Here is a 20,689-nt window from a genome sequence, read left to right as displayed (position 1 = left end):
AATTGTGTATCCCTTTCACTCAAATGACAGTTTACATAAGGTGTGAAAGGGACACACTCTAGGTTAAAAAAGTTATGTGCCCTAATGAAATGGCAAGCACGATTTTATTTATTCTACGTTGTTTAGCATTTTTTTTAAGTATGTTATGCTTCTAGCCAGCCACAATAGTTTAAAGTACCTTTAAAAAAAAACACCAGATTTTTTCAAATGTCCAATAAACAAAATTTGTTTGTTGGGAATTTTTTAAACTGTTAAGTTAGGGGTATTAAAACATTAAAATTTTGGGTCGTTAAAAAAACTCTAGTCTTTGACCACAGGGTAAAAAAATAAATAAAATAAATGTAACAGAAAGTAAGGAAGCCATTATCTAGCACTCTAGGTGGATCAATATCCTGCGTCAAACCCTTTTTGACAGATCCCCTTTTGCAGCCGCGTGTGTGTTTACAAAAAAAGTCAAAACATCAATCGCGTAACATCGTCGTTCCGCTTCCCGGGTTAAAAATGTTCCAAATTTTACGAAAAAGTGCCGGGAATCTGTGCGCGTTGCGCGTCCAGCTCATCGGAGCATCGTCGTCCGGCCAATGCAGGGCTCTTACCCAGCAGCAACAGCAGGTGATTGAACTGCCGGAGGTTCGTCCGCCGCGTGCGGTTTGGATCGAGAATCTGGACACGGTGGAGGAGCGCAAGTTGGCCATTCAGGAGCTGAGCAACGAGGTGTTTGGGGCCACCCCGCGGATAGACATTGTCCACCAGAACGTCGAGTGGCAGCGCAAGTACCGGTATGTAAGCTTTGCCCATGCTAAGACGCGGAATGAGGTTCGGGGAGGTGGTCGGAAGCCGTGGCCTCAGAAGGGTCTGGGAAAGGCGCGGCATGGGTCGATCCGGTCGCCGCTGTGGCGCGGAGGTGGCATTGCGCACGGACCACGTTCGCCGACGACGCACTTTTACATGCTGCCGTTCTTCAACCGGGTTTTGGGGCTGGTGTCGACGCTTTCGATAAAGCTGGCCCAGGACGATCTGCACATCGTGGACAGTTTGGACATTCCGACCGACGATCCGCAGTTTTTGCGGGATCTGGTGCAGGAACGGGCGTGGGGACCGTCGGTGCTGTTTGTGGACAGTTCTGACTTGATGCCGAGGAACATTACGGCCGGAACGGAATCGATTGACCACGTGAACCTGATGCCGGTGTACGGGTTGAACGTGTACTCGATGCTGAAGCACAACACGCTGGTGCTGACGCGGGAGGCCGCCGAGGAGATTGAGGCCAAGCTTAGTGAACAGCTGCACCGCAACGATGCCCGGTCGTTGATGACCAAGTTTAAGGTTGATCGGTAGAATGTTTGAGGGGAATGTAAATATAGTTGTTTGAACGAGCAGCAGATGAGGTTCTTTTTAGTTCTGGAAGGAAAGAAACTCCACGATGGGTCGAATAATCTACACTTTATTACGCTTAACAGATACAGTTTTACGTTTTTTTTTTATCGGGAAATGTACAACAAGTTTCACCATTATTATGTGTGTATTCAAGTTTATGCTATCGCTTACATTTACAGTTAGTTTTGATCAATAATACATCATAATAAAATACAAACATGTTCTTCTCAGCAGTAGCAATCCGCCAAGCTCTTTTCGCTCTTGTTTGATGGACTTTTTCATGATTTTACGTAAATGGGAATGTGACATGATAGAAGAAACCAATCCAAGCGTGGTGATAAAAAATTTCCAACAGAATAATAACAGAGTAATGACAACGAAAAAGCAATTGCAATTGTTTGGCGCCCATTTCTTAGGCCTTTCCGCTGATGGCGGCTCCGCTTTGCGCTCCCTTCTCGCTCTCCTTCTCCAGCTGCTTGCCGAGATATTCCCTGGAAAATTGGAGACCAACGTTAGTTTGAACATTTTAGTGAGCAGAGAAGTCACCTACCAGTTGTGGACCATCAGCTTCTGCACGGCCAGCAGGGCCTCGTAGCGCACGTTCGGGTCATCGTGACCGAGCAGCTGCATCACCAGCTGTTTGCCTCCAAGCTGCTCGATGACGCTGAAAAGATACCACTTTTAAGTACTGACTTCCACGTTACTTCAAATTTTACTCACTGCTTTCCTCTCGGGTAGTGGCGCACGTACTCGCCAATGTCGTAGCTCGCAACCGACAGCACCAGCGCGTCCTTGGACGTCTCCAGCAGGTGCACCAGAATGCGCAACAGCTCGTAGTTCTTCTCGTTCAAACGCTGGGCGTTCTCGCGCCAGAACTTGGCCGACTTGTGCACCGGAGACCACTCCAGCCGGGCGCTCTTGACCTCGGTTGCGTACTCGTCGAACGAGCTCAGGTCCTGCACCGAGCTCTGCAGCTTCTCGATCAAAAACTCCAAATCCGCGCTGATGTCCTCGTCGTCGAAGCGGCGCTGCTCCAGGATCTGCAGCTGCTTCATCACCTTGCACTGGACCATCGCGATGCAGTGCTCCTTGGCGACCTGCGCGTCCTCCGGCTTCTCGATCATGTTGCGGAACACGGCCAGGATAATGCGCGTGACCTTCTCCTTGGCGCTGTCGCTCAGGATGTCCGCCAGGATCGGGATCACGTTGAACTTGTTCATCTTCTCCGCCAGCAGCGGGTTGAACGTCAGCACCCACAGGCAGAACACCAGCTGGTATTGGACCTGGTAAAATACGACATTTTTTGCAATCCCGGATAACACTTTTGAATAGGACTGTGATCAACTCAAAGACAAAAACAGTGCCAAAAAGTTTAACTTTTCGATACAAGTGCTAAAAAGGCACTGGAAAGGGTGCTGTAATGAACTTTTAGCTTTGTTTTTTTGGTGAGTGATAATTAGAAAAAGTAAGTAGGTTTAACTAGTTTTAAAACGGAATTTCAAAAAGTCTAAGTCAAAAAAAAAAAATAAACTGGAACATTTTATAAATTCAGGAATTCAAAAATTTTCAAATCCAAAAACTCAACAATTCTAAAATTCTCTAAATTTCGAAATTCAAATAATTTTAAATTTTCAAAATTTAGAACCAGAAATGTATAAATAAAAAATTAGATATCTGAAAATCTAAATTAATTTTTCAAAAATACGTGACCTTGCTTAAAAAAGTCCAAGATTACTTTTTTTTAATGTAAAATCGAATTTGCAATCGAAAAGTAAATTCCGGTAACTTCTGAATGGCTTAAACGATACGGGTTTTGTCATCTAAAACATATATAAAAAATCAAAATTAAAAAAAAACACGGATTTTGGAAAATTGTTTTTTTTTGTGCATTAAATCTGCCGTTCTACGCATAATTGTCCCATGTTCAAAAAAGTGCAACTGAGAAAAACGCTTTTGAAATTTTTCGACTGATTTCTGTGTTTCTACGCATAATTGTCCCGTGGGTTCCTATCCGTACTATGTGTCCCTAATCGCCCCAGTTAATAGTTTATAACTTTTATTTACAATCCTCTTGCTATACAATAGATAAACAAGGCATAATGCTTCGTTAAACTGATGATTCTATGAGAAAAATTACTTGGTGGCCTAAATTTTCAAAAAAAAATTTTGGAAATTTTGATATTTGGGTCATATATGACCCATCAGGCTCGAAAGGGTTAAATATTACTACAGCCGACTCTCTGGCTGTCGATCTTCTCGATATCAATATTGCTCCATCTATCGATGAATTCTTCAGTCCCTTCAAACTGCATACTTCGATTGGCTTTATTCCTCGATATTTTCTCTTGCTTGAAGGATCTTTTCCTCGACGGTCCCTTGGATTCTGTTTGCTTTAAAAATCTCTTCCGGTTGTCGATATTGTCACTATCTCATGGCTTGCATAGACATTTTTCGAAACGAAGCTTTGAAGGGTGTTTGACATTAGTTTGTTTTTGTTTGCTGGGCGTTGCCATGATTCTCTCCCATAGCTGGGTACCAAGAAAAACATATTTTGAATCGAGTCTTCATTTTGTATCGTTCTGTAAACTGATGATTCTCTTCCTCGACGGTCCCTTGGATATTGACAACCAGAGAGTCGACTGTATTGTTTTATAAATATAATAAAAATTTCAACCCTGTTATTTTTTCGAGAATTTCAAAATTTTATGTTGATACAATGAAAAATTGATTTTGGAAACAACATTTTAGGGCATTTTTATGAAAAAAAAATATATTGCTGAACATAAAAATTATCTTTAAAAAAAACTTGTTAAGTCGATTGTGAACTATACCTATGGTAGTGTATTTTAATCCTTTCAGGCCTGATTTAAAAAAAAATGTTTTGGATGGTGGGATAATTATTCTTACGACCATGCGCAAATTATAGGCTAGTTTTGGAAATTTTGATTTTTGGGTCATATATGACCAATTAGGCTTAAAGGGTCAAAAAAAAGTCGGCCACTTTGGAGCTTTTTACAGATTTTGAATTTTGTAACAAAAGCTCGTTAAAAGACGCAGAACTTCAGAAAAAGAAATCCTATGCTTCGTTAAATAATAATTAGCCAAGTTTCGACATGAGCATTATTGGCCACCAACAACGGCGCCCGCCATGTCGGTTTGTAGATCTCGATTAAAGGGGCAGGAATGTTAGTAAGCACAGCTTGCTACTAGGGCCAAGCAATCGGATCGATGGAGAAGCAGGTCGCCACTGGGACTCGCAAACTCAACAAGTTATTAAGGCAGCACTCACCTGGAAGTTGACCCGCGACGACAGGATGCTAATCAGCGTGCTGATTCCGTCGACGGTGACGAACGCGAAGCGGTACTCGTCCACGCGCAGCATCATCTGCAGGCAGCGACCCACCGACTGGATGTACTCGTTATTCTGTGCGAGGAGTTCAAAAAGTAAGAGGGAGAAATTGTTAGCAACGATCGTGTCCTCTGGTTGGACGGGTTAGTACGACGACGGGTGTGAATCTACTACGTGGTTTGTTATTTGTATGGATCAGAAGGTGGGTGTTATTCCACAGATTTGACGACAATTTCTTCACATTCACATCGACCAGAGCCAATTGGGGCGCGTACGAACGAACTTTCTACATGAAAACTGAGCGGGGCGATGAGCTAAAAGTGGTGGTTGTGGGTGGTAGAAGGTGGTCCTCTCTACGGGAACCGGTGCTGAGCATGATCACACATGGACACTACCGTTAGCGAGACGTGGAGCGAACCGTCCCCGTCAGTGCGCTGGCGTGGCTCGTCGATGGCACTGGAAATCTCGCGGTACTTTTCCGCAATCTGATGGTGGTGATGATGCTGGTTGTGGGACTCGGCCGTGCTGCCGCCGTGATGAGCGTGATGTCCGTGGGAGTGCGCCAGATGGGCGGCCGCGGACTCTTCGGCCCGCTTCTTGTCCGCCTCGAGCATCTCTTGCGACAGCTTACGACCCTAGCTCGGTTGGATAAGGGAGGGAGGGAGATTGATCTTTGACTTTATTGTGGAAAAACGGAACTCAACGAAAGCTTTTCACGCAAAATTGTGTCAATTTCGGCTCGGTGAGTATTCTAAGCTCAAACAAAAAGGGTACAAACACTTAAACTGTGCGAGTTAGTGACCGAATAAAAGAATAAAACACGACAGAAACTAGTTAAAGAGACACACAGGAACATCACACTCATCGCAGCTTCAGCCTGTTAAAAATCAAGAGCATCTTCGAGCAGCAGAAATCAACACAGTTAGGATTAGTGAAAAACAAAGAAAACAGGCCATCAAACAGCAACGCCACGCTGCTAGAACTAGCAAGTTGCAACGACTACTCACGGCCACGGTCAGTTGATCCTTGAGCCACTGCAGATAAAAGTGCAAATCCGACTTGGGCATCAGCTCCTGGCCCCAGCAGGCCAGCTTTCCGACGACGCGCGACGCCATGTTGACGATGAACCCGTCCTGGCGGTTCAGCAGGTTCAGGAACGGTGCCCACACGCTCTCCTTGCGCTTGATGGCATACTCGTGGAAGATCTGGACGCGCGTGCGGTCCTCCTGCAGCAGATCGTCAATCATCACCAGGATGTACTGGATCGTCTGGTCCTTCGAGACGTGCGACAGCAAATTCAGGAACGTCTTGGCGCACTGGCCGGGATTTTCATGCAGATACTGCGCCTGGCTCTTCTTGTCCTTGTCCAGGGCGCTGACGCAGTTGTAATCCTCTTGCGAAATCATCTGCGACCTAAAAAGAAGACCCACTATCAAATCCTCAATCCTCAAACCACGAAATCCATTCCAAATACTCACTGCACGTACGGCGCCCAGTTGGGCTTGTTCTGGCGGATGTCCCCGGCCTGCTGCTGGAGCACGCTCGTCGCCGCAATCATATCTGTATTTGTGGAGAAGGAAAAAGGTCACGTGATTCCAAAATTTCTTAGATAATCGCACTTTTGCATCGAATTAAATTTCACCAGCCCAGCAAGAACCTATCCCAACTCATCGAGACCGTGGTCACTTCCTCGCCCCGCAGGGGCATCCATTTCACAATCGATCGATAATTTCCTGCTTTTTGGCCTTTTGCGATGCAAAGAAAAACAACTTTCGTCTTCTTACCAATTTTGTCGTCCGGAAGGGACATCAGATCCTGCACGTCGGACATGGTGGTGGATTAGTGGGTGCTTGTGAACACTGGACGATAATCGGAGCGCGGATTACTAACGGATGACGACGAAATTTAGGACCAGTTCGGACACAATCCGCAGTAGAGCAGAGGAAAATTCGTACTCAGCTGAATGTCATATGACTTGGGGTAAAGGGTGCCAGTGAGTGACAGCTTTTGTGTTTTTGTTGGAGGGATGACGTATCAGGCGTTACGAATTTTGGGTGGGTGGAGATGGGTTCACGCAAAAAAATCAGGCCTGTTTGAATCAACAATATTTTTTGTTGTTTTAATTTTACGATTTTTTGTTAAAATAACGCTCAAAACCAATTGAAACAACCCAAAATTTTGCGTTGAACTGACTCGATGTATTTCGTCAAACACTTATGAAATAACAACAAAATTATTGCGTTGATTCTACCAAAAAACGGCATTGAATCAATTTGGCTTTACACGTGCCCACCATCTGTCAAACATTTTTTTTTTGTTAATTCGTCAACGGTGCGGTTCAGTGTTAAATGTCTGTTTTTCCGGGTTTTGCGTCTGTTCCGTTCACGCAATCTACCCATCCAAGGGCTGTTCGCTAAGCGTCAGCGGAATTTCGTAATATTCAATAAATTTATCCGTGGAATTCGTGGTGAGAAACGGATGCAGCAGGAGCCAGAAATTACACCGCCTGTTACTCCCGCGGCGGATAATTGTCCCGGATTTGTCCAAACTCTCAGCGTAACTTGCTTGGTAAGAACTTCGGCATTCTATCTAAAATGACCTCGTTTCTAAACGCCCATTTTTACTCTTTTAGACCTCTGTGGAAAACAACCTCAATATGTTGGACGCCATTAGCCACACGACCCATTCAACCCGCGGATACAGTTTGTCGTTGATTCCTTCCGGGGTGACGACAGCATTGGCATCAGATGCGGTTCAGCCAAACTGCACAAGTGCACACGAACCGATCGTGCTCGAGGTCGTGCTTTAACGTTTGAAGGTGCAGAGTGATTTTTTTCTTTTTTTTTTAATAAATAAAATAAATTGCAATGTTCCAACGATAATGAGCATTTAAATTTCAATTCAATGTTTTTGTGAGTCAAATAAATTTCAGGTCTTATTTTGAAAAAAAATGTCTGCCTTGTTTCAACAAAAACGTTACTTTGATTCAACAAAAATCTGATTTGAACACACTTTCTGTCAAATTTTGATCAACAAAAATGAGGGTAGATCCAACAAAAAAATAACTTTGAAACAACAAAACATCCCGATTTGAAACAACAAAATGCGAGAGTTGATTCAGTGCAATAATTTTGTTGATTATATTCAACAAAATATTTTGTTGAATCAAACCTCGTACAGGCTGATTCTACAAAACATTTTTCTGCGTGTTGTTTGAGAATTACGGACTAATTGGATCTAGGCTTGATCGTTACCTCAATTTATTAACTATTGTTAATTTCTTTATCTACTTCATAAATTACTATCTTTCTTTTACTATTGATTCTTTACATAGTATATTCCCTTCACTGTCCATTGTTTTGAAACTTCACCTTTTTCTTAAGCAAGTGAGGTTCGAGCCCTTACTCAATTTATGGAATGATTAAAGGATTATCACAAATATTACTATTGTACTTTTGAAAAACTTTTCTTAAATGCTTAGGACCAAAATATTGTAACAAAACACCGCGACAGGAGAAATAGCAACAGATAAACACGACTCAACAATAGGGAAGATTTCAGGAGAAAGCAATACACAGTAAATAACAATTAGTTTTTGAATTCAAACTAAAAATAAAACAGTTTTTGTTTTAATGAAAGTTGTTAGGCACACTTTAAATGGGGGTCGTTAGTGTTAGGCACACTTTAAACGGGGGCCCCCTTCAAAATTGATCCGAAAAATAAAGGGGCAAAAAAAATATTTTTTCAAGAATCTTCAAAATTTTAACGAAAAAATCAATATCAAATTATTCGCTCTACAGCATTGCCTTGGCGTTCTCGCTTGCGAGATTCCTACTCGAAACTAAGTGTCCGAAAGCTTGATTGTTGAGCACTCGGGTGAGTTTTCAAAAAGCCGTAAGAGCCAACGTGACCTCTGACACTAATTTTCGTTTTTCTCGAAAATGAAACAAAATTTCATTAATTTCAAGTATGGGGCACTTGAAGGACGTGTAGATGAACAATCTCGAGCATTTTTGATATTGGTTTTTCGTAAGTAGGTCGAATACCGATGCAAAAAGGACTTTGTTTACCAATGGCTCTTACGGCTTTTTGAAAACTAATCCGAGAGCAATTGCAAACCTCTTTTTACACCTTAGCTTCCATCCACCCCGAGATTCAAACTGACGACCATTGGATTGTTAGTCCAACTGCCTACCAGCGACTCCACCGAGGCAGGACCCAGGGAGACGACTCCTACGCCTGGATTGAGCTAACGACCTAATCCTCTAGGTTAGACCGGGGCCAACATTTACTTTCCCATCCGACGGAAGGCGTGGTCAGACAAATCTCGTCTCGAAAAATGCCACCGGGACCGTCTGGGATCGAACCCAAGCCGACTGGGTGAGAGGCAACCACGCTTACCCCTACACCACGGTCCCGGGTGTACAGCATTGCAAAAACTTTTTTTTTTGCCAAAAAAAAATTTCGTCAATACTTAGGTATTTTGGAAACTAATGATTGCAAAACAACTGTGCAGGTGTAAAATGCATTTTTAAGAACTTTGTTCATTCAAATGTTGAAACCATAGACTAATTATTAGTCTATGTTGAAACCATGGCTCGTAAATTCAATGTTTAAACTTTTTTTAGACTATTGTAAAAAAACCCTCCTAAAACATCTAAGGGAGCGTTCTTTTATTACGAAACGCAAAAAAAAACGATTTTAGGCCCCCTCTCCCCTATTCGTAACAAAATTTTCATACAGATTTTAAAAATTTTGTATGGAGCGTAACACGACCTCCGACCCCCTCTCCCCTCCCTCCCCCAACTGCGTTACGTATTAAACGAACGCTCCCTAAAACGTATTTCTTGACGATCCCCTTCGCAACCGTTACGCCACCCAGCCGCCCTCTTAAAAATCGTAACGTCTGCCCCTCTTCGTTGACACCGCCCATGCCGGTTTGTTGTTTTGTATCAAAATTGCATGCATGCCGTCGTGCAAAAATCCAATAATTTTCATTCGCGCGCGCGTTTTCTTTCTGCCACTGTCCGCGGCGTTTTAGTCGAGTTAGTTTTCGGACTTAATTCACACTTTTTAGCTAGTTAAAGTGACTAAAACGGGGTGGGCTTGCGTTTCGAGGGTGTCGATCTTCGTGCCACCGGTCGAGAATGTTTTGAGCGGTTGGTTTTTGTTGGGTAAAAACTGCTCTGAAAGATGAAAATTTTACAACCCGACTGGGTCACTCACGATGGTAAGTTTCTGGGTGGATTAAGTCAGGGATTAGGTTTAATGTGGTGTCTTTCTTGCAGATAAGTCGATATTCTCGATCGACATCCACCCGAATGGGGACAAGTTTGCCACGGGTGGCCAGGGAAACGATTCCGGCCGGGTCGTGATTTGGAACTTGAAGCCGGTCATCAACGAGGAGGCGGAAAAGGATAAGAATGTTCCGCGGATCCTGTGCCAGATGGACAACCACCTGGCGTGTGTCAACTGCGTCCGGTGGAGCGGGAACGGTCAGATGTTGGCGTCGTGTGCGGACGATCGGTTGATAATGATTTGGAAGAAGAGCGCGGGGGGAGGGATGGGGTCGTTTGGATCGACGGTGAAGTTTGCGGAGCATTGGAGGTGCGCGGCCACGTTGCGGGGTCATGCCGGGGATGTGCTGGATTTGGCCTGGTCGCCGGCGGATGTGTTCATCGCGAGCTGCAGCGTGGACAATACGGTGATCATTTGGGACGCGAAAGAATTTCCGCAGATTCTGCAGGTTATGAAGGGGCACACGGGACTGGTGAAGGGGGTGACGTGGGATCCGGTGGGGAAGTTTATTGCGTCGCAGAGCGACGATAAGACGTTGAAGATTTGGAAGACGCACGATTTTTCGCTGTACAAGACGATTACGGAACCGTTTGAGGAGTGCGGCGGAACGACGCATATCTTGCGGTTGTCGTGGTCTCCGGACGGGCAGTATCTGGTGTCGGCCCATGCCATGAACGGGGGAGGTCCGACGGCGCAGATTATTGAGCGAGATGGGTGGAAGTGTGACAAGGATTTCGTCGGTCACCGGAAGGCGGTCACTTGCGTTCGGTTTCATAACTCGATTATGAAGAGGACGGCGCCGAAGACGAACAAGTCCCAACAGTATTGTTGTTTGGCGGTCGGAGCGCGAGACAAGAGTTTGTCGGTTTGGTTGACTGCGCTGCAGCGGCCACTGGTCGTGATTCACGACCTGTTTCAGGATTCGATCTTGGATCTGAGCTGGAGTCATAACGGGTACATTTTGCTGGCTTGCAGCGGCGATGGCAAGGTGTCGTGTCTTCAGTTTAGCGCGGAAGAGTTGGGGACGCCACTTTCGGAAGATGAGAAGAACAGTCTGTACCAGCGGATGTACGGAAAAGATCGGATTACGGATCTTGCCTTGATTGAACCGGGCAAGGAGTTGATCATAGAGAACCCTTACCTGTTCAAAGCAATGCAGGAAAAGCTCACTGCCCCAACGTTGATACCTCAGTCGGCAGCGCCGGCCACTCCGGCGAAGGCTCCGGAACCCGGTCCATCGGTGTTCCATCCCGCAATTAGTCAAGATTCACCTCCTCAGCGGAAAATTATGAAGCAGATCGAAACGAAGACTGCAGATGGAAAGCGACGAATTACGCCCATGTTTATCCCGCTGAACGACGACGTTGGCGAACCGGCGGTGGGATCTTCTGGGAATGGCCAATTCTCCAGCAGCACTGCCAGCAAAAGCAGCATCATTACGGTGGAAAAGGCCGACGAACCTGTGCCAAGTACAAGCAGAAGCAGCAGCAACGTCGTCGATCAAGATGACATCGATAAGCTCACGGAGGATACGGTCAAGCTAGACATCCGGTTGACGAAATGCGCGAATCAACCTCCGACGACCGCGGTCTTCCCCCCCGATCCACCGGAAGATCCCAAGCAGAAAGCTCCCATCCAAACGATGGACACGGGACCGCCTCCGGTCACAGGCAAAGCGACACCTCTGCCCAAAACGACCCTCCGCGTTCACGGCAATTACCGCGTCCAGGTGCAGAACGATTCCATCAAGACCGGCTTCGGTGTCCTGTGCAAGGTGATTGGCCATCTCATAACCCTGCCCAAGGATGACAAAAAGATCTGGGAAACGTTGATCGGATCGCCGGTTGTGTGCGTTTCGCTGTCGAAGAAAACGGTCCTCTGCTGCAGCTTGGACGGATCGATCCGGTTTCTGGACATTCACACCGGAGCGCCGATCCTGCCCGCGATGAGCCTGACCAGCCCGGCCGTGCACTGCTGCTTCAGTCCCAACAGCAACCTCGGGGCGGTTTTGACGGAAAACTGCACGCTGCGCGTTTGGGACCTTCAAGAGCAGTGCGTGTTTCTGTCGGGGACCTGCAGGGACATCGTGACGAATAGTAGGTTCCGGCAATGACTCCTCATTTAGCATTTACTAACTAATCTTCAACAGGCTACCCCTCGGTGATGCACCTCTCCGACCAGGGCGTTCCGTTCATCATCCTGGCCAACGGGTCCTCCTTCACGTACAGCAAAAAGCTCGAAAGCTGGCTCATCACCAACTCGGCCGATCCGATCATGCGGCACGGCCTGTTCGGCAGCCGGATCGGACTCACTCCGCGCAACATCAAGGCCTACCCGCTGTCCACGATCCAATCGTTCGGACCATCCGCCTCCAAGCTCAACCCGATGGCGTTCCTGGAGAAGTGAGTCGCCCACAATCTACACGCTCAGCGAAAGCACTCCCCTAACCACTATCCCCCAATTTCAGCTCCAACAAAGCCTGGCAAACGCCGGCCATGCTCAGCTTCATCCAGAACCAGATCAAAATCACCGAAAACATCAACTCGCCGGACGAGTTCCGCTTCTGGCACACGATGCTCGGCTTCCAGCTGGCCACGCACGGCACCGAGGAAAAGGTGCGCCAGATTCTGGACGGCTTGTTCGGGACCGCGTACCGGATCGACGGCGAAATCATGGGCTTCACCAAGGCCACCCTCATCCGGGACATCCTGGACCAGCTGAAGACGCAACCCAAGTGGCAGCGCATCTACACCGAGTACGACGACCAGCTGAAGATGCGCAGCGGGATGATGCCGCCGGATGATGTGCCGGAAGTGCCGTCGCCGCTGGTGCTGCCGGGTGAGGGGGAGGAAGAGGAGGAGGAGGCGGACGGCGACGCAAAGATGGACACCGCCGTGCCGTAAGTGTTTGGATTTCTCTTATTATTTGTACTGTTTTAAAAACTGGGATGAACCCAGTTCAATTGCGTTATAAACGCTTCGAAGAACTACGCAAAAATCTAAATTTGTCCTAAAACGATCCGAAGGTCATGTAAATTCGAACTTTGTCCTCTATTTCTGATGCGGTGTCAATCCAGAAAAAAACGTGACGATTCCCATTTAGATACTTGAAGTTCCCGTCCGTGTTTGGAAAGTGGTCTGCAACGCAAGAATTGACTGCTGCATGGAAGTTTCAACAAAAAGCGAATGAAGAGAATCAACTGTGCATTCTACACCAGTATAACCTACAGACTGTCCAGGGGAAACAGACTGGCCGATGCAAAATAAATAGGCACTGGCAACGTATGTTTTGCGCTTGCAACACTGCCAGTTTTGCTGGGCGTAAAGCGCGGTTGGTGTCCAGCGCGTTTGGATCTGTCAAACATTGGCCAAACTGTTTCCTAGACAAACTGTAGTATAACCCTACTCGTTCAGGAAAATCATTCTTTGTCATATTGGTCATGTGTAACATAACTCCCTGCACCTTTTTTTTATTGAAGTTCTCTGTCTGACGAGTCTGTGGAATAAATTTGTTTTGATTTACGATTTACACGCTCAAATTGATTAATCCTTTTTGTCACTTTTTGTTTTTTGTTGAATGACAAAACTGCACTCAAAGAAATTTTCAAATCAAAATCTGGAGTTTTTCTTTTGAAATGGTCCAATAATCCAAATTTGCAGTTTTTTGCTTTTTGGGAGTTTTTTAATACCCCTGACTCAAGGCGGTTTCAAAAACACCCAAAAAGCAAAAACTGGAAATTTGGTCTATTGGACCTTCTAAAAAAAACTCCAGAAATGATACTAAATGTATGTTATGTTATTGAGCTGTCAAATCTGCAAAATGGATTTAAACTTTGTGAAGTTGCTGTGGAGTTTACCACGGCGCTTCGAAAAGTTTAACATTTTACGAAGGTTTTTTTTTTGGTTTCCGAAGGTTTCTTGTTGGAATGATTTTTGCTAAAAGCTTTTGCAAGATTTTGTTGAAAAAAGTAAGTTGGCGCTCTGAAATTATTCTAATTTGAGATTTAAAGGAATATTGCTGAAAAAATAGCCTGAAATTAATTTATTTATATATAACACTTTTTTTTTGTCAGCAAGCTATAATAACGTCACCAATCACCAATGCGCCATGGGTTGGTTATCTATGTACATTGAAAAAGTATGCAAGATTTGTATATCGTGCTTAATAAAAATAAGCAAACATTTTCAGGAATTTAAATGTTATTGTAACAACGCTGTTGGTTGCAAGTTTACTTCGGAACGTGGTTTAAGAGCCACTTTTACTACTGCACGTGCTCAGTAACCACACAGTTCGGTCAATATTTGTTAATTTATTAGATTGTTGGAATTTTTTCGGCAGCACCCAACAAAAACACTTGATTTGAACATAAAAATACTTCTACGGCATTTATTTATTAAAATTCTGCTCACATCAAAATAAAAACATACATTTGGCTGAAATTTAACTACATGATATAATTAGCCTCTCATTTGTGCACGAATGTCTAGAGTTATTTTTTATGATTATTTAAGTACCAAACGACGAAAAAAAAACACTCTAAATCTTCCAATTTTATAATCTTATCGGGGCACCCACCACGTCAACGTGAGTAGTAAAAGAGAAACAAATAAAACAAAGATGATCCTATCGTGTCATCTGCCGTGAGGCAATCTTTTCACAGAAAATCATCGAAATTCCTCTCACCCTAATCACTTGTTGTGCAAAAAGGCTGGACAGAACGCGTGGGGCAACAGTTGCCCCAGTGACGTGACCATGACGCGTGCCGGAGACGGTTTCGCAAGGTAGATGGGCATGTTCTTGGAGCAAAACTCGGCCAACGTCTGCCGGCAGGTTCCACACGGTGAGGTAAATTCCTTCTCCTGGTACGCTACCACGGCCACCGCCTCAAACTCGCGATCTCCTTGTCCGATGGCCGTACAGATGGCCGCCCTCTCGGCGCACACACTTGGTCCGAACGTCCCATTCTCGACGTTACATCCGATGATTATCTCGCCACTTTTGGTTCTGAGCGCTGCTCCCACCGAGAAATTGCTGTACGGGCAGTACGCATTGTTCCGGACCTTGATGGCCGCCTCAACAAGTTCCTGCACTTTGGCATCTGTTGCGCGTCGATTTCGTGGAATAAGAGTAGGAAAAAGTGAAAGTATTTATCAGAAGGGGTTAAACAAAGGTCAGAGGACCTTCCCCTTACCAAGGGACGAAAACTCCACCACCGATTCTCCGTCGACCGTTCCGTTGATATTGTTGTTCATGTTTGGTGCGTTTGATCAAGTTCAAGTTCAACCGTAGACTGACTGAAATAAAAGTCCGCTCGCTGCTCAGCTTGCTACGATTAGGTTGCCTCACTCACGCGGTATAATTATTTATAAAAATAAATCTTGTGCCACTCTTCGCTGCCAGAATCTAGTGCAAATATTTAGTCTGGTTAGTCTCCAGCGCGCAAATCTTATATAATTTTATCTCTGTAATCCCACACCCCGATTTATTGCACTAGCCCGTTCGCGACTTATCAGTAAAACAGCTGTTTCGATGCAACGCGACTGCAGGCTGATTGGCAGTCGTCCTTTCTCTTTATTTTATTTTTTTGTTGCGACTAGCAGCCACTTCACAGCCGATCGATCCAAGTACGCGCTGGGTGGTGTTGTTGCTTGTGGTGGATGTTTTGTTTTATTTATATATGTGACTAACGGTGTGTATTTCGCACGGCATGTGCTGCCTGTCGTCTTTGCACACAGTTACATTTTGCTATCATTTCATTCATGTTTCTTGGTAACGGTATTTGTGTGTTCTATGATGGTTTGCACTTTGAAAAACAAAGGCTAATTTTTTGATGTTTTTTTTAATTGTCTTATCAGGTATACCACAAATCCTGATTCAAATCTAGAGTTTTTTTTTTAAAAAGGGGTCGCCTTGAGTCAGGGGTATTAAAAACACCCAAAAAGCAAAAACTGAAAATTTGGTTTATTGGACCTTTTCAAAAAATAAAAAAAACTCCAAAAATAGTTGTTTTTAAAATTTTATTTGCTATGCTGTCTTAATCTCGGTCTAAATCTCAGTTTCCACAATTTTTGAAACATGCCTGATGATTGATGTTGGCGTATGAGTTCAACATAATTTTCTTTTTTTAAATTTTCATTTGTCATATGAATTTTCCTTTTTTTAACAATAATTTTTTTTGTGAATTGATTCGATGATCCGAAGTTTCGATCATCCAAAGTGAATTTTTTTCTAGGCCTATGTACGAGTCTGTTTTTCATGAATGAATAAACAAAATTAAAACAAAAATGTGTTTGTCTTGAGAGGTCAGGAAAAGTCCGGATTTTTTTTATTGGGATTTTAATAAATATCTGGAGTTTTTTTTTTAAAGGTCCAATAAACCAAATTTTCCGTTTTTGCTTTTTGGGTGTTTTTGAACCGCCTTGAGTCAGGGGTATTAAAAAACACCCAAAAAGCAGAAACTAAAATTTTGGTTTATTTGACCTTTTTTTTAAAAAAACTCCAGATATATCCCTCTACTGCCCAAAATTTTTTTCGATTTTTTTATTTTTCCCTTGTTGAGGAGGTCATTTTGAGCAAACTTTTGTTCTATGAAAAACTACCTTTTTGTAAAATTTGGCTTATTTTACCAACTCCTATCATTACATTTTGCCTTTCTAATTTTTTCATGTTTTTACAGTTACTTTTTTCATCTTTTGCTTGTTTTTCACATTTCCTTACAGGCCAAAAATTGATACCTAAGAGCATGCAATGGCACTGGCCTTGTTGCGTGCTTTTCGGTTGACGTCCAGGTAAGGAACATCCTGGAAGGAGGGTAACTAACTACATCCGTAGTTCTGTTAGATCATTCGAATTATCTTGATCAGAACAGTACAGCTCTGATTCCTTGCAAGTGTCATATTTACTTACATCAAACCCTACGCTATGTACCACCTCCGAACAGGTGCAAATGCCTGGCACGAACACTCAAAGCATGTTCTAGCGTGTTGTTTGTACTGACTCAGAGCAAGGGTGAGATGTAGGTGTAAGGGCAGTCAAGGCCCGTTCTTACACTGAAAATTGCGAATTGCGAAGTTTTTCACATTTTCTGTTCTAGAATGGCAACATCATCATTTAAATTGTAAAAAAAATGCATAGAGGCATAGTCTGGGACAATACAAAAATTACTGCATAGTTCCAGAGTTTTTTTTTTTTTTTTTTTTTTTGAAATGGACATATAAACCGACGACGTCGTCGTATAAACTATTGTCTTTCATATGTTTGTGCCGGGAACCGTGGTGTAGGGGTAAGCGTGATTGCCTCTCACCCAGTCGGCCTGGGTTCGATCCCAGACGGTCCCGGTGGCATTTTTCGAGACGAGATTTGTCTGACCACGCCTTCCGTCGGATGGGAAAGTAAATGTTGGCCCCGGTCTAACCTAGAGGATTAGGTCGTTAGCTCAATCCAGGCGTAGGAGTCGTCTCCCTGGCTCCTGTCTCGGTGGAGTCGCTGGTAGGCAGTTGGACTTACAATCCAAAGGTAATCAGTTAGAATCCCGGGGTGGATGGAAGCTAAGGTGTAAAAAGAGGTTTGCAATTGCCTCAACAATCAAGCCTTCGGACACCTAGTTTCGAGTAGGCATCTCGCAATCGAGAACGCCAAGGCAATGCTGTAGAGCGAATAATTTAATTTTGATGTTTGTAGGACCTATTAAAAAAAAACTGTAGACTTATAGGACATTTTAACAAGAAACAAAGCCAAAGTTGACCCCTTGAAAAATTACATTTTTGAAAACATTGGCAAAGTCACATAAAACAAGTCCATCTTCCAAACCTAACATTTTCTAAAATTATAAGAGTTCTTCTTTCCAATGGTTTTTAAAGATCAAAAATTGGTTGAAAAAATGATTTTTGGCGAATTTTTATATCGAAGCCCATCTAGAGGCGGGGTTGAATTTTAGAGGGAAATAATAATTTAAAAATTACAAATTTGTTTTATGTAAGAAAAACCCCTCCCTGGGTTATAAGAATTGTCATGTCAAACATGTCACTCGAACTTAGCAGTTGGTAAATAGAAATGGATTTGAAACAAGCGATTTTTTATTTATTTTGTGTTTTCTTCTGGTTCGCTGAACCAAAGACTACCCAAATTTGGGTAGTGAACGTGAATGAACGTCACAACTCCGCGGTGTCATTTTCCGCCAGTGCATTCCTTCAAATTTTGACAACCTTCGCCTGCCTCGCTGACATTTGCGACCATTTTCGTTCGTGTGGTGCTTTCTGGAGGAAAACTAAACGACGAAGGTGAGTCCGTAATTTTCCGTGATTTTTCCGAATTTCAACTACTGAAAATTGTGTTGTTTTCTTCCGGCAGAATCGGCCCAGCACGACACAACAATGGCATCGATCGCAAGCAAGGGATCCTCCCTGGTGTCGAGTAAGTAGCGGCCGCGATGACCGCGGCGGATTTTTTTTGCCATCTTTTTTGGTTACATAATTTTAATTCCGGACTGTGTGCGATTTCCGTTTCCAGCTCTGCTGACCCAGGCGCGCCCCAAGTTCAACGTGTTCATGAAGTACGCCCGCGTCGAGCTGACCCCGCCCACGCCTGGTGACATTCCGGCCATCCGCGACGGAATCGCCCGGCTCGTGTCGGGGGCGCGCACCGGCGCCTGGAAGAACCTGACCGTCAAGCAGGCCTGGCTGAACTCGCTGGTCGCGGCCGAGGTGTGCTTCTGGTTTTACGCCGGGGAGTGCATCGGCAAGCGTCACCTGGTCGGTTACGATGTTTCGGAATAAGCTTGGAATCTTTGAGCGAGTCGATAAATAATTACTGCTATTGAGAGAAAAGAAGCTTGTGTTTTATTCAAAGGTATTACAAAGCGAGTGAGTTTGCTGGAACTGGTCTTGGTAGGCAGACCAGTTGAGGATTAGTTGATCGTGCTCTAGGATGGACCAATTTGGGGAGGGTTTGTCCGTTGAAAGCCAGTTGAAGTCGTCGAGGATGTTCCAATTGTTGACTGTGGAGTCGAGGCCGGATTTGAGGAGGTCACCGTCGAGGTCGGGGTAGATTCCGTTGTATTCGGCCACCTGGATTTGCGCGCAGTCTTCGATGATGGCCCGGGAGGTGACTTTCAGGTAGAGGTCGCAGTTCCGCGACCGATGGCATCGGAGCTGCTGGCAAGCGACGACGAATTTGCAGTTGTGGCAGTCGTCCAGGAAGATGGAACGAGCTGTGGGTCCGCAGATGACTAGGCAATTCTCCAGTTTGGCAAACTGCAGCGACCCGGAGTGACCTTCCAGGCGGATGACGCAGTTGGTAAGATCAGAACCGGTGATAGTTTGGTCGTCGATCTTTTCTCGTGGCAACTCGATTAATTCGTTCTTCCGGTTGGCAAATGTCCACTTCATGCGGTCTTCACCGGCACTCGCGTCTTTTGCTCCGTCCAGCTTGTCCAAGGTGAACTTTTCCGCGCTCGTCTTGACTATCTTCTTGCTCTTGAAGCCGAACTTTTTCTTCGGAATCAGCTCCGCCTTCAGTGTTTCCAGTTGTTTGCAAAGATCTGTAATTGTGTTCTGACAAACCTTGATCTTGTACTCGTTCAGGAAGAACGTGGACGTCGAAAGGTAGCGCTGCAGGTCGTAGATCTCGTTTTGCACCTCGGCAAACACCTGTGCCTTGTGCTCACTTTTGCCGACCGTGGCCAAGCTATTTCCAATCAGCTTAACCTTCTCGTCGAACGAAGACTCGAAAAACTGCATCGCCTCCGTTTCGTCCGCATCCTTTTCCCTCTCCAACTTGGCCGCCTGAATCTGAATTTCCCGCTCCTTGTGCCGACGGTTCAAAATCTCCGTAATCTTTTCCTTCCCACTAAACCCGTGACCGTCAACAATCTCCGCCATCGCGCTTTCCCCTTCTAATCGCTCTTCTTCTTCAACGGATCCTTGCCCTCGCTGGCCTCCTTCAGGGTCTTCAAAAACAACGCCTTCTGGCTCTTACTCTCACTCAACGCAACTCCCTGCTGCCGCTTAATCTCCTCCAACTTTTCCTTACTGGGCGTCGTCACTTCGAGCAGAACCCAACTCAAAGCGCCAAATCCGGTCAGATAGATTGCCGACTTGACAAAAATATTCATCGTCTTGCTTCCTGCTCCTGCTTCCAGATCAGCTCGTCGTGGTTCCGGATCGCCTTGTCTCCACTAATAAACTCGCCCACCTGGTAGTAACTTTCCAGAATGCTCGGGAAGTTCTCCTTTACGTAATGGCGGGTCTCTGCAAATCGAAAAGAAAACAAAACAAAAATCAAAATCCCTCCCCAAAACATCCGCGAGGGAGGAACCTACCACGACTGGTGTTGAGGCGGTACCAGCCCGCGTAGGTGGCGGCGAAGGCGATCGCTTCGGCGACGATCAAAAATTTGGCCGTGTTCTTGATGACGCGTTTGTAGCCCGGACGGGAGTTCTTCTGGAGCATCACTTCAATCAGTTATTAGCCATCCGCGAACTGGGTGGCCACTTCAAAGTGTCTATTGTTTTGGATTTTATCGAACGATCCAAGTTACCAGGGAGGAGAACGACACACGAACCAACCAACGGGATCTGGACTTCTTTTTGATGAATGACGTGATGATTCACAATGACATACGCACACACTTGCACAATGTTTGGTAATGTTTTGAATCGTAAAAGAG

The 20,689-nt window shown here is 44.9% G+C and overlaps 6 protein-coding genes across 7 annotated transcripts; 3 read left to right on the top strand and 3 right to left on the bottom strand.

Annotated features, from left to right (window-relative positions):
• Positions 1–416: 416 nt before the first annotated feature.
• LOC120417289 (39S ribosomal protein L4, mitochondrial) lies at positions 417–1,377 on the top strand. Its single transcript, XM_039579240.2, has one exon. It carries the CDS (start codon positions 502–504, stop codon positions 1,336–1,338), a length of 837 nt encoding a protein of 278 aa, XP_039435174.1. The 5' UTR covers positions 417–501; the 3' UTR covers positions 1,339–1,377.
• Positions 1,378–1,426: 49 nt separating this feature from the next.
• On the bottom strand, positions 1,427–6,699 carry LOC120417288 (V-type proton ATPase subunit H). 2 transcript variants are annotated; one of them, XM_039579238.2, is made up of 8 exons: positions 6,511–6,699; positions 6,205–6,286; positions 5,734–6,139; positions 5,122–5,361; positions 4,667–4,801; positions 2,098–2,660; positions 1,928–2,041; positions 1,427–1,868 (listed from the first exon to the last, which is right to left on the bottom strand). In XM_039579238.2, the coding sequence occupies exons 1-8, from the start codon at positions 6,554–6,556 to the stop codon at positions 1,790–1,792; spliced, it is 1,665 nt and encodes a 554-aa protein (XP_039435172.1). In that variant the 5' UTR covers positions 6,557–6,699; the 3' UTR covers positions 1,427–1,789. The 2 variants fall into 2 exon arrangements, with proteins under 2 accessions (XP_039435172.1, XP_039435173.1); XM_039579239.2 differs by lacking the exon at positions 5,122–5,361 and having other exon boundaries at positions 6,511–6,697.
• A 3,049-nt stretch (positions 6,700–9,748) lies between these two features.
• On the top strand, positions 9,749–13,013 carry LOC120417297 (protein HIRA homolog). The gene is made up of 4 exons (XM_039579248.2): positions 9,749–9,956; positions 10,015–12,120; positions 12,174–12,426; positions 12,492–13,013. The coding sequence occupies exons 1-4, from the start codon at positions 9,920–9,922 to the stop codon at positions 12,925–12,927; spliced, it is 2,832 nt and encodes a 943-aa protein (XP_039435182.1). The 5' UTR covers positions 9,749–9,919; the 3' UTR covers positions 12,928–13,013.
• Positions 13,014–14,396: 1,383 nt separating this feature from the next.
• Positions 14,397–15,664, bottom strand: LOC120417292 (cytidine deaminase-like). Its single transcript, XM_039579243.2, has 2 exons — positions 15,216–15,664; positions 14,397–15,122 (listed from the first exon to the last, which is right to left on the bottom strand). Exons 1-2 carry the CDS (start codon positions 15,274–15,276, stop codon positions 14,713–14,715), a joined length of 471 nt encoding a protein of 156 aa, XP_039435177.1. The 5' UTR covers positions 15,277–15,664; the 3' UTR covers positions 14,397–14,712.
• A 2,543-nt stretch (positions 15,665–18,207) lies between these two features.
• LOC120417296 (ATP synthase subunit g, mitochondrial-like) lies at positions 18,208–18,852 on the top strand. Its single transcript, XM_039579247.2, has 3 exons — positions 18,208–18,303; positions 18,374–18,436; positions 18,533–18,852. Exons 2-3 carry the CDS (start codon positions 18,397–18,399, stop codon positions 18,796–18,798), a joined length of 306 nt encoding a protein of 101 aa, XP_039435181.1. The 5' UTR covers positions 18,208–18,303; positions 18,374–18,396; the 3' UTR covers positions 18,799–18,852.
• LOC120417295 (tubulin-specific chaperone C) lies at positions 18,839–19,908 on the bottom strand. The gene has a single exon (XM_039579246.2). The coding sequence runs from the start codon at positions 19,900–19,902 to the stop codon at positions 18,862–18,864; it is 1,041 nt and encodes a 346-aa protein (XP_039435180.1). The 5' UTR covers positions 19,903–19,908; the 3' UTR covers positions 18,839–18,861.
• Between the last annotated feature and the right edge of the window lie 781 nt (positions 19,909–20,689).

The sequence above is a fragment of the Culex pipiens genome, chromosome 2, assembly GCF_016801865.2.
Source record: "Culex pipiens pallens isolate TS chromosome 2, TS_CPP_V2, whole genome shotgun sequence".
Lineage (NCBI taxonomy): Eukaryota > Metazoa > Arthropoda > Insecta > Diptera > Culicidae > Culex > Culex pipiens.
Note: the sequence above shows the minus strand (reverse complement) of the source record. Positions and strands in the feature narration are given on the sequence as shown.

What these genes read in the sequence shown, in the direction of transcription:
- LOC120417292 (XM_039579243.2), bottom strand. Translation starts at nt 15,276, where the DNA reads ATGAACAACAATATCAACGGAACGGTCGACGGAGAATCGGTGGTGGAG. An exon ending in GGTGGAGTTTTCGTCCCTTG is followed by an intron (nt 15,123 to 15,215) that starts GTAAGGGGAAGG and finishes GACGCGCAACAG; the next exon opens with ATGCCAAAGTGCAGGAACTT.
- LOC120417296 (XM_039579247.2), top strand. Translation starts at nt 18,397, where the DNA reads ATGGCATCGATCGCAAGCAAGGGATCCTCCCTGGTGTCGA. An exon ending in GGGATCCTCCCTGGTGTCGA is followed by an intron (nt 18,437 to 18,532) that starts GTAAGTAGCGGC and finishes TTCCGTTTCCAG; the next exon opens with CTCTGCTGACCCAGGCGCGC.
- LOC120417289 (XM_039579240.2), top strand. Translation starts at nt 502, where the DNA reads ATGTTCCAAATTTTACGAAAAAGTGCCGGGAATCTGTGCGCGTTGCGC.
- LOC120417297 (XM_039579248.2), top strand. Translation starts at nt 9,920, where the DNA reads ATGAAAATTTTACAACCCGACTGGGTCACTCACGATG. An exon ending in CAGGGACATCGTGACGAATA is followed by an intron (nt 12,121 to 12,173) that starts GTAGGTTCCGGC and finishes AATCTTCAACAG; the next exon opens with GCTACCCCTCGGTGATGCAC. An exon ending in CCGATGGCGTTCCTGGAGAA is followed by an intron (nt 12,427 to 12,491) that starts GTGAGTCGCCCA and finishes CCCCAATTTCAG; the next exon opens with CTCCAACAAAGCCTGGCAAA.
- LOC120417295 (XM_039579246.2), bottom strand. Translation starts at nt 19,902, where the DNA reads ATGGCGGAGATTGTTGACGGTCACGGGTTTAGTGGGAAGGAAAAGATT.
- LOC120417288 (XM_039579238.2), bottom strand. Translation starts at nt 6,556, where the DNA reads ATGTCCGACGTGCAGGATCTGATGTCCCTTCCGGACGACAAAATTG. An exon ending in CGCTCCACGTCTCGCTAACG is followed by an intron (nt 4,802 to 5,121) that starts GTAGTGTCCATG and finishes CTCCTCGCACAG; the next exon opens with AATAACGAGTACATCCAGTC. An exon ending in AAGCTGATGGTCCACAACTG is followed by an intron (nt 1,869 to 1,927) that starts GTAGGTGACTTC and finishes CCAATTTTCCAG; the next exon opens with GGAATATCTCGGCAAGCAGC.